We start from the raw sequence: 12,013 nt of genomic DNA, 5'->3' as shown, positions 1-12,013 counted from the left end.
ATTCACTTTTCATACAGCTGTTCACATATACTTTGTCTCATGTCATTGACCACAGTTTACCACAATGCAACACCCCTCCCACTTCCTCCGTACAGTTACCTCTTCCCAGTGTCCATCCCCATCATTCTTTGTCTTCCCTTTCCCACCCATTCAGCCTTTCATTTCTATTTTGAAATTAAGCTTTAGTACAGGTCATCCTAATCTTTTACCTTGAACTATTGCTACTGCCTCCTAATAGGATTTCCTGCCTTGAGACTCTCCTCACTCTAATCCATTCCTTATCTTCCTAAAAATAAAGCTGATCATGTCACCTTCCTGCTCAACACATCTATTAATTCCCATTATCTATGAAATATAATCCAGTTTCCTTAGTTTGGTTTACAAGAGCCTTCCCAATCTGGCTCTAACTACTTTTCTATCTCATCTCCGGCTACTTCCCCACATGCCCCCCTCCCACTCCTGTTGCTTCCCTGTGATATTGAACCAAACCTCTTATCGAGAGACATTAAGCTCTTTTGGAACTGGGACAGTTTCACATGTTTTTTCCTTTTGCACCTACACTGGTTAAACCTCCTGTGCAATATTGACTAGAAGGTGGTCATCATGTCTTGTGCCTCATCTCAGAGGAAAGCTTTCAGCTTTTTACCACTAAGCTTGTTGTAGGATGGTGTCAGGGTATCTTCGTCAGATTAAGGAAGCTCCCTTGCTAAGGATTTGTTATTGTCATGGATAGATGTTAACTTTATAAAATGTTAAGATGGCACAATAATTTCTTTTTTGTAATCAATCATTAATTTATTTTCTGCAGTTAAAATAACCTTATATTCCCAGATAAATCCAACTTGATCTTTATGTGTTATCCTTACATAAATATCGGAAGGAAGGTTGGGCAATCTACTTCCATAGTGATACTGCCTCGGAAACCCAAGGAGGGGTCGCTATGAGTTGGATATGACTTGACAGCAGTGCATTACATAAATAAATACTGGTTTGATTTGCCAATATTTTTCTTAGCACACGGCCCTACAGTTTGAGCAGTGGCTTAGGGGAGTACTTTTGGCAGAGTGACCAAAAGCAACCTGATGATAGGAGCAAAATTGGCTTTCACTTCCATCTGGGATTAGAAATGAATAAATGAATAGTGTGCATGGCAGTTAGGGGGTCTACATGAAGGTCTATATTACTGTAGGAAAATGAAAATGTCCTTATAAAGTTTTTTTCATATTTAACCTAATAATACCAAAACTAAAAACCAAATTCACTGCCGTCAAGTCAGACCCAACTCATAGCGACCCCTCCTTGGGTTTCCAAGGCAGTATCACTATGGAAGTAGATTGCCCAATCTTCCTTCCGAGGAGTGGCTGGTGGGTCCCATACAAAAATGGAAACACATCTTATTGTTATAATTCATAAGTTTCAACATCAATGAGATAAAAACCTATGTTTATTAATAAATCTATGTTTAGTTTACTAGTTCCAGAAAAAAAATAATGAACAAAAGAGGGAGAAAGTCCCATACAGTCTCCCAAACACCCTTTCAGAAAGATTTTCTATATGTCTATGTGTGACACCTTCTCTGAGACTTTGATTAGTCCAAGATTGACGAGGACAGTCTTTTCCAGTTCCAAATAATTTTCATAGTCCATTTTCAATTCAGCCTCTATTTGTTCTTTTGACTTCTGATATGTTTTCTAGGGAAGAAAAAGCAAGACATCCCTGTAAAATCCAGACAGCTAAAAATACCAGAGGACAAGAAAGGGCTGTTTTAAACAATTGGCCTGCTTGCTACCCTCAGGAAGGAGTGTGCAGGAGGGTGGGAGGGCACCTCTTGCTGCCCTCAGGGAGAGGGGCTGCTGGCTCTGTACAGAGCAGGCAGACACCAAATGGACAAATGTGGACAGATCCAAGATATTTCCTGGAGGGGGAGCTGTCAGAATTTGCCACTGAGTTGGCATGTAGGGTCTCAGAGAAAGGGAGGAATCTAGGATGGCTTGCAAGCTCCTGCTCAAAGGAGAGGGTGTTGGTGCTTACTGAGGGAGGAGTGCGTTGACAGGGAGGAGACAGCAGGGAATACTTATGCTGCTAAGGAGTCCCTGGCTGAGGAAAACAGTTAAGCACTTGACTATTAACCTAAAGGCTGGTGGTTCAAACTTACCCAGAAGCACCTTGGAAGAAAGGCCTGGCAATCTGCTTCCAAAAGGTCACAGCTCTGAAAACCATATGGAGCAGTTCTATTCTGTACATATCAGGTCATAAGAGTTCGAACTGACTCGATGGCAGCTGGTTTGGTTTCATTTATGTAACCAATTTACCCAATACCACTTATTGGATAATCGGTTCATAAGAGATTAATAAAATGTTATGTAGTTTAAGATTCACTTCAGGACTACCTGTTCTGTTCTTAGGTGTTCTGGTGGCTCTGTGATTAAAGCATTGAGCTGCTAGCCAAAAGGGCAGTGGTTCAAACCCACCAGCTGCTCTGCAGGAGAAAGATGAATCAGTCTGCTCCATAAAGATGTACAGCCTTGTAGCAGTTCTACTCTGTCCTACAGGGTCGCTATGAGTAGGGAATCAATACAATGGCAGTGGGTTTGGAAATTTGGTTTTCTGCTGTTCAATCTGTTAGTGTTTGTATCAGTACTGCTCTGATTTAATTATTTTGATATTTTAATTCATTATAATATCTGATAGGGCAAGCCCCCAGGCATTATAATTTCTCAAATATCTTCTTCCCTGTTTATTCTGAGATGAACCTCAGAATCATTTCCTTCTTCACGTGTCCCCCTTGTCTGTGTTCTCCCCCGCATCCCATTATCCTCTGTGTCTTTCTGCTCCGAGGTCACTAAGCTCTTTGTGTAGTCCATTAGGGAAACTAGTACTGTAAACTTTCATTTTAATTTATTTAGTGAATACTTTTTAAACCATATTTTCCTTCTTTAAGATTTCATAGTAATTGATATTCCTTTCTCCTTCATCTGTTGTATTTTTTTCTATGTTTGCTTTTCTTTCCCTTTTCTTAGTTTCTCTGACTTTCAAATTCATCATCTCTAATAAAAGTACCACTTCATAGCATGCCCAGGTTAAACGATCCATTTGTTTAACCCTCATTTCAAATCCTTAGAATAGTGCCTGGCACTTAATACATGTTAGCTGTAATATGTCACCAATTCACAAAAAGAACAAGATCTGTTATGGTAAGAACAGAAAAGAACTTTCTAACCACTGTCCTTTGCAACATATATGGCAGTTGTGCCTTCCCCATCACTTTCAGGTATTATTAATAGTGTCAGGTTCTGATATTTAAATATCACCACCATGGCAGTAGTGACTTTGGTCATATGGTCCTGGCTGACTGCTGCTGGGCCCACCCCCAGTTTATCTGCATCTGACCATCACCTCTAGCCTCCTTCTGCTGAGGCTGCCTCAACTCAGATAGAGAGCCCTTTTGGACATCCGATTTGAGCCCATGTACTCTACAAGGGGGTCTATTTGGCCCCCAAGGAAAGTTGCCATCCTCCCTCTGCCATCAGAATATCCTTGCTCTATCACATACCCTGCTGTCAGAGCAGCTTAAGCCAATCTCTGCATTCCTCTGCCACATTCTGCTCTGCTTCCTCGGTAACACATGGCCATTGGATTTCTGCTGCTCAGCAAGCCTCCAGCCAGGTGCAAGAGGCCCAACTGTCCATCCTTGCCAAAAACCCCTCTCTAGCTAGCAGTGGTTGCTCTGAAAATCTCCTTATGAAGTCTGGTGTATTGGGGAAGGGGATATGGGGAATGTATGGTCTCTGACACCCATCTCTCAAACACACACACACACACATACACACATACACACACAAACCTCTTCTTCCAGCTGTCTTCCCTATAACTCTTGCCTCCCTTATGTAGCCTAGAGGCTGGGGGATGCAGAATTCTTTTAAACTATTCTCTGCCTGGAAATTCCTTACAGATGGTGTAGCATGTGTGGTTATGTGACAACTACTCCCCTCCTCACCTTTGGGTCTGCAGCTGAAATTCCACTTAGGGGAATTACCGTTTCATATACTTTAGAGCTGTAATTACTATTACCCTTCAAGAAGTAAGCCGTATCAGGCTTGATGTTTGCAGAGAGGCAAGTATATGGTACTGATGGGCATTCAGAAAGCTAGCCCTGCGGATCAGATATGTGTTCTTCTCCTGCCCACTATAACAATACTAACAGTGAACACTGCTTAGCACTCTCTACATGCCAGTTACTCTCTTACTGGGTAACACTGAGTCAATTTTCCACTCACCAAAATCCCATGTGACAGAGTAGAATGGCCCCAAAAGGTTTTCTAGGTGTAATCTTTATAGGAACCGATCACCAGGCCTCTCGCCCACGGAGCCTCTGGGTGTGTTCAAACCGTCAACCTTTCAGGTTAGCAGCTGACTGCTCGAATGCTGCACCGCCTGTTCTATACATATCTTACCCCATTGAGTCCCCACTGCAGCCCTCTGACATTGTAACAGTTATTATTCCCATTTCCTCCTTTCTCAGCAGTTGCTTACAAGGAAATATTTCCTACTAACCCTAGTTGTTTTTTCTTCCTGGACTTTTTTTTTTTTCATATTCTAAATGGTGTGCAGGAGCCTTTTTAAATTCGTTTATTTATCCAAAATTTAGGTCCAGAGAAATTTTGAGAAATGGTAGCTCTACTTACAAGAGGGTACTAAGTCAAATGGAAATGAAGTTACAAAAAGGAAAAACTTTGGAAACTGGAAAGTACAATACAATATTATAATATTTGGGTATTTTAAAAGTATTTCATAGGCAAATTAATTTTGGATTATCCACAATTCTACTTGATTCTGCTGATGGAGCTAATTGGGAGCTGCAACTATGGTATTTAAACATTCATAATAATTGTGGATGATTGCTGGGGTAGGGGGAGGGCAGCAGATTATCCTCTACAACAGAATTTCAACTGATGTTAGTGATTATGCAAAAGACCAAACCAAGACCAATTTGTAGCAGGAGAAAACAATGAAAAGCTAATTAACTGGTATTCTTTTATACTTTGTCATTACTAAGCAATTCTTTTGAAAGGACATCCTCTGCCTTTATTACGGTAGTATCTATCTATAAATGATAATGTTAATCTATTTGCTAACATGGTGCATTAAAATATTTCCACATGCTGGTGCTTTAATTGAGATCTAGAGTTTTACATGAATAATTATGTTGGAGGATGTTAGATACTTGGTGATAAGGAAACTAGAGATGGGATCAATGATGAAATTACTGGTGACAAAACTGCAAGAGAGGGAATGAGCAACAGATCCAGATAAACAAGAAAGAGAGAAGTAGAGTTATAGACTGAAGTAACTTCAAGTGAGAAAGAGAAGTATTGAATTCACAGAATATTTAAAGGCCAAAACTCCAGATGAGTAAGGAAAGAACAACAAAGTGACAATTCCTATCAAACAGAAAGAGACTGAGAAGAGGGGGAGGAGAGGATAGAGCTTTAGGTTCCTTTCCAGTAGAGTTACCACCATTGTGTGCCATCAAGTCAATTCCGATTCACAGAGCCCTGATAGGACAGTGCAGAACTTCCCATAGAGTTTCCTAGGTGGAAATCTTTATGGCAGCAGATTGCGAGGTCTTTCCTCCCACAGAGTAGCTGCTGGGTTCAAACCGCCAGCATTTGGGTTAAGAGCTGAACGCTTAAGTATCGCTCCACCTGAGTTTAGATAGGTGTGTCTTGTATAAATTGACCTCTAGCTCACATTTCAAAGATTCACTACACTATATCATAGTAAAATTCATATATATACTTATATTTACACTAGCTACTATTTAATGAAAGTCTAACTATTTGTCAGATTACTTAACAGATAACCTTAGGGTAACATTTAAAGGTTACCCACTGCCGTCGAGTTGTATCCTAGTCCTAGTGACTCCTCCTTGGGTTTCTGGGGCAGTATCACTATGGAAGTAGATTGTCCAACCCTCCTTCTGAGGAGTGGCTTGTGGGTTTGAACTGCCAGCCTTCTGCTTAGCAGTCAAGTGCCTTAGGCACATTTAAAGGTAGTTACTCTTAATCCCATATTAAACTGAGAGAGCAGAAGCTCACCAAGGATAAGGGTTTTGCTCCAGATCTCATAGTGAGTGGCTGAGTTGGAATTTGAGCTCACATGTCTTGATTCCATATTCCACTCTTTTTGTGCTATCTATTTTAATGCATTACTCACTGGATGTTAAAATTCTGTGTAATAAAGCATTACAATATTGTACCTATACTAAAGGAAGTCATAGAGAAAATTCCAGAAACAGTATTGGATGAAATCTTGTTAGGTGTCCCATTGGTCTTCATACTCATAGTGAGCTAGGAAAGCAGAGAAATGCCCTCTTAACTCTCAAGAGACCAAGGAAGAATATGAAAAGGTATTACTTGTCCATTTAACCCAATCAAACGCATAACCATTGGCATTAGAGGAAAGCAACTTTCAGATTTGAAATTTAACTTACAATTTTTTCCTTCTCTATTTCCAGCTCCATTTGTTCCTTTTCTTGTTCACGAATTTTTTTGCGGTGCTCCACATATTCCAGATGCTTGACTTCTCTTTCAAAATAGTGGTTAACACTTGCTATCTGTCAGAAACAAAGACCCATGAGAGGGGAACCCATGCAGAAGCCTCCACATTCTCACAGGTCAGTGTTGGGATTTCTGCTGTTTGTAATTCATTAGGTTTGGGATACCTTTGCTCTTTTAGGTGAATGTAATCTGGAAATTCTTCACTTCGTCTGTCTAAATCTCAGAAATCGTCAAAAATAACATCTCAAGATCTGTCCTGAAGTACAATGCTGTCAGTGATAGGATAATAGCCATATGCATACAAAGAAGACCAGTTAATCTAATTATTCTTCTAATTTATGCACCAACCATAAAGCCAAAGATGAAGAAAAAGAAGACTTTTTCCAGTTTCTGCAGTCTGAAATCAATCAAACATGCAATCAAGATGTGTTGATAATTACTGGTGACTGGAATACAAAAGTTGTAAATAAACAAAGCCTTTGCAGGGCTATGGTTGATAAAGTGGCTTCCAAATTCCCCACTGTTTCTTTCAGATTTCATTTCTTGGCAATGCTGGGCAAAAAGAAAACGTCCAAAGTTGTCACAGCTCTGGCTTGTCTTCATGACTGTTTAAGGCAGGGAATGCTTAATGTTATGATTATATGATTTTGAATTGTATTCCAAAATGTAATTGCAAAGGGAAATTGGGCTTTGGATTATACCTGATTTCAGGGCAGTTTAATCAACATTTATTGAGTACTTATTCTAAGCGTTGGGAAAACAATGATGATATGCTCTAAGAGAATGTCCATTTCTACCATTATAAAGTTTTGGTGGTGGTCTTTTAATTCAAGAAATAACAAGTGTGATATTTATATTTAAGCTGTGCCTACCTGTAACACAGGTAACTAAAGGTATTGGAGAGGGACAGGGTTCATGGGTCCATGGCCCCACTAGCAAAGGAATTTGCAGGCTACCATGTTAAGGTTTAGGGCCCTATGAATTGGAGATTTCCAGGAAGGTAGTCCACCACTCATCTATCAGTTTGTTGTGCTGGCTTACATGTTGCTGGGAGGCTGGAGGATATGCCACAGGTATTTCACAGGGTCACTCATGATGGACAGGTTTCAATGGATCTTTCAGCCAAAGACAGGCTGGGAAGAAGGACAGAGCTATCCACTTCCAAAAAAAATGGCCACTGAAAACCTTATGAATAGCAGTGGAACACTATCTGATATATTACTGGAAAACTTTATGAATAAACATGAAACAGTATCTGATACAGTGCTGGAAGATGAGCCCCTCAGGTTGGAAGGCACTCAAATTACAATTGAGGAAGAGCTGCCTTACCAAGGGAGAGTCAACTTTAATGATGTGGACCTTCATTTGCTAATGGGACACAACTCAAAATGGGGAGAAACAGCTGCAAACATTCATTAGTAATTGGAGCATGGAATGTACAAAGTATGAATCTAGAAAAATTGGAAGTTGTGAAAAATGAAATGGAAGGCATAAAGATTGATATCCTAGGCATTAGTGAGTTGAAATGGACTGATTTTGTAATTTTGAATCAGGCAACCATATGCTGGGAACAACAAATTGAAGAGGAATGAAGTTACATTCATTGTCAAAAAGAACATCTCAAGATCTGTCCTGAAGTACAATGCTGTCAGTGACAGGATAATAGCCATATGCATACAAAGAAGACCAGTTAATACAATTATTATTCTAATTTATGCACCAACCACTAAAGCCAAAGATGAAGAAATGGAAGACCTTTTCCAGTTTCTGCAGTCTGAAATCGATCAAACATGCAATCAAGATGTATTGATAATTACTCGTGACTGGAATACAAAAGTTGTAAATAAACAAAGAAGAATCATTAGTAGTTAGAAAACATGGCCTTGTTGATAGAAATGACACCAGAGATCACCTGACAGACTTTTGTGAGAACAACAACTTATTCATTGCAAATACCTTTTTACAAGAACATAAACAGTGGCTATACACATGAACCTTGCCAGATGGAATACACGGAAATCAAATCAACTACATCTGTGGAAAGAGGCTCAATATCATCAGTCAAAACAAAGACAGGAGCTGACTGCAGAACAGACCATCAATTCCTCATATGCAAGTTCAAGCTGAAGTTAAAGAAAACTAAACTCAGTCCAGGAGAGCAAACATATGACCTTGATTATATCCCACCTGAATTTAGAAACCATCTGAAGAACAGATTTGATGCACTGAACACCAATAACCAAAGACCAGATGAATTGTGGATGACATCAAGAACATCATACATGAAGAAAACAAGAGGTTATTAAAAAGACAGGAAGGGAAGGAAAGACAAAAATGGAGGTCAGAAGAGACTCTGAAATTTATTGTTGAATGCAGAGTAGCTAAAGTGAAATGCTGAAATAAAAGAACTGAAGAGATGATTTCAAATGGCAGCTCGAGAAGATAAAGTATTATAATGAAATGTGCAAAGACCTAGAGTTAGACAATCAAAAGGGAACAAAACACTCAGAATTTCTCAAGCTGAAAGAATGGAAGAAAAAAATTCAAGCCTTGAGTTGCAATACTGAAGGGTTCTATGGGCAAAATATTGAATGACGCAGGAAACCTCAAAAGAAGATGGAAGGAATATACAGAGTCACTGTATCAGAAGGACTTGGTCAATGTCCAACTATTTTAGGAGGTAGCATATGATCAAAAACCAGTGGTATTTAAGGAAGAAGTCCATGCTGCACTGAAGGAACTGGTGAAAAACAAGGTTTCAGGAATTGACAGAATACCCATTGAGATGTTTCAACAAATGGATGCTGCATTGGAGGTGGGTACTTGTTTATGCCAAGAAATTTGGAAGACAGCTACATGGTAAACTGCCTGAAAAAGATTGATATTTGTGTCTATTCCAAAGAAAGATGATCCAATACAATGTGGAAATTATCAAACAATATGATTACTATCACATGCAGGTAAAATTTTGTTGAAGATAATTAAAAAACAGTTGCAGTAGAACATTTATGGGGAAATTCCAGAAATGCAAACTGGATTCAGAAGAGAACATGGAATGAGGGATATCATTGCTATGTCAGATGGATCTTGGCTGAAAGCAAAGAATACCAGAAAGATGTCTACCTGTGTTTTATTGACTATGCAAAGTTATTCAATTGTGTCACTCATAACAAATTACCGATTACATTGTGAAGAATGAGAATTTCAGAACACTTAATTGTTCTCATGAGGAACCTGTACATAAACTAAGAAGCTTGTTTGAACAGAAGAAGGGGATACTGCGTGGTTTAAAGTCAGAAAGGGTATATGCCAGGATTGTATTCTTTCACCATACTTATTCAATCTGTATGTTGAGCAAATAATCCAAGACACTGGATCATATGAAGAAGAACATAGCATTAGGATTAGAGGAAGACTCATTAACAACCTATGATATGCAGATGACATAACCTTGCTTGCTGAAAGTAAAGATGTTTTGAAGCACTTACTGATGAAAATCAAAGACTACAGTCTTCAGTATGGACTACACCTCAACATAAAGAAAACAAAAATCCTCACAACTGGACCAATATGCAGCATCATGATAAACAGAGAAAAGATTGAAGTTGTCAAGGATTTATTTCATTTTACTTTGATCCACAGTCAACACCCAAGGAAGCAGCAGTCAGGAAATTAGACATTGTATTCCATTGGGCTGGAGAAAGGCCAAGTGAGTTCTTCCTTTTTGGTTTCCTAACTCCAGATCTTTGCATATTTCATTATAATAAAAAAATTCAAGGCTTGAGTTGCAATATTGAAAGATTTTACTGCCAAAATATTAAATAATGTGAGAAACATTAAAAGAAGATGGAAGGAATACACAGAGTCGCTGTACCAAAAAGAACTGGTTGATGTTCATCCATTTCAGGAAGTGGCATATGATCAAGAACCAATGGTATTGAAGGAAGAAGTTGAAGCTTCACTGAAGGAACTGGTGAAGAACAAGACTCCAGGAATTGAGGGAATACCCACAGAGATGTTTCAACAAATGGACGCCATGGTAGAAGTACTTACTCATCTATGCCAAGAAATTTGGAAGACAGCTATCTGGCCAACTACCTGGAAGAGATCCATATTTGCACCCATTCCAAAGAAAGGTGATCCCACAGAATGTGGAAATTATTGGACAATCTCATTAATATCACATGCAAGTAAAATCTTACTGAAGATAATTAAAAAATGGTTGCAGCAGTATATTGACAGAGAACTTCCAGAAATGCAAGCTGGATTCAGAAGATGACATGGAATGAGGGATTATCATTGCTGATGTCAGATGCTGTAATAAACCAGAAGGCTGGTGTTTGAACAGATCAAGGGCATACTGCATGGTTTAAAATCAGAAAGGGAGTCCATCAGGGTTATTTCCTTTCACCATACTTATTCAATCTGTATGCTGAACAAATAATCTGAGAAGCTGGACTATATGAAGAAGAGCATGGCATCAGGATTGGAGGATCAGGAGATAACAACCTGCACTATGCAGATGACACAACTTTGCTTGCTGAAAGTGAGGATGACTTGAGGCACTTATTGATGAAGATTAAAGATTTCAGTGTGCACCATACACAAAAACTAACTCCAGATGGATCAAAGACTTAAATGTGAAACCTAAAACTCTAAGGTTCCTCAAGGAAAAACTAGGGGCAAATTTAGAGGCTCTACTATATGGCATAAGTTGACTATCAAGCATAACTAAAAATGCACAAACAGCAGAAGAGAAACTAGATGAATAGGACCTTCTAAAATTTAAATTTTTATATGCTTCCAAAGATTTCTCAGAAAGAGTCAAAAGAGAAGTTACAGACTGGGAAAAAATATTTAGTAATGACATATCTGACAAGGGACTTATCTCCAGAATTTATAGAAAACTCCAACACCTCAATAACAAAAAGACAAATAATCCAATTTAAAAATGGGCAGAAGACATAAATAGACACTTCACCAAGGAGGATATTCAGGCGGCCAACAAACGTATGAAGAAATACTCATGATCATTAGCCATTAGAAAGATGCAAATCAAAACAACAATGAGATACCATCTTTCTCCAGCACTAGTAGCTAAGTTCAACAAGACAGAAAATAACAAATGCTGGTGAGGATGCAGAGAAATTGGGACTCTCAAACACTTTTGGTGGGACTGTAAAATGATACAACCACTGTGGAAACCAATATGGTGATTGCTTCAAAAGTTGGAATTAGAAATACCATTTGGCCCAGCCATTCCATTACTAGGTATATATCCTAAAGAAGTGAGAGCCATGAGATGAACAGACATATGCACACCCATGTTCATTGCAGCATGTGGTAGTTATGTTTGTGTGTCAACTTGACTGGGCCTGGTTGAGTGGCTGGGCAGCTGGTGGTAGTTATTCCCCATGATGAGACTGGCAATCAGCTCCATGGTGGGATCTATC

At 39.0% G+C, this 12,013-nt stretch overlaps 1 protein-coding gene across 1 annotated transcript in view; it reads right to left on the bottom strand.

Moving 5' to 3' along the window:
• Positions 1–1,550: 1,550 nt before the first annotated feature.
• The window catches only part of DNAI3 (dynein axonemal intermediate chain 3), a 110,136-nt gene continuing 99,673 nt past the window's right edge, over positions 1,551–12,013 (bottom strand). Inside the window, exons 19-20 of the mRNA XM_007946192.1 lie at positions 6,494–6,616; positions 1,551–1,691 (exon numbers count right to left, since the gene is read on the bottom strand). Of these exons, the coding sequence (XP_007944383.1) occupies positions 1,551–1,691; positions 6,494–6,616 (264 nt within the window). The remainder of the gene's footprint in view (positions 1,692–6,493; positions 6,617–12,013) is intronic.

This window comes from Orycteropus afer, unplaced genomic scaffold, assembly GCF_000298275.1.
Source record: "Orycteropus afer afer isolate SDZICR_OR568_19922 unplaced genomic scaffold, OryAfe1.0 scaffold00152, whole genome shotgun sequence".
In the NCBI taxonomy this organism is placed as follows: domain Eukaryota; kingdom Metazoa; phylum Chordata; class Mammalia; order Tubulidentata; family Orycteropodidae; genus Orycteropus; species Orycteropus afer.
The sequence above is the reverse complement of the archived record's forward strand: the minus strand, read 5'-3'. Positions and strand labels throughout refer to the sequence as shown.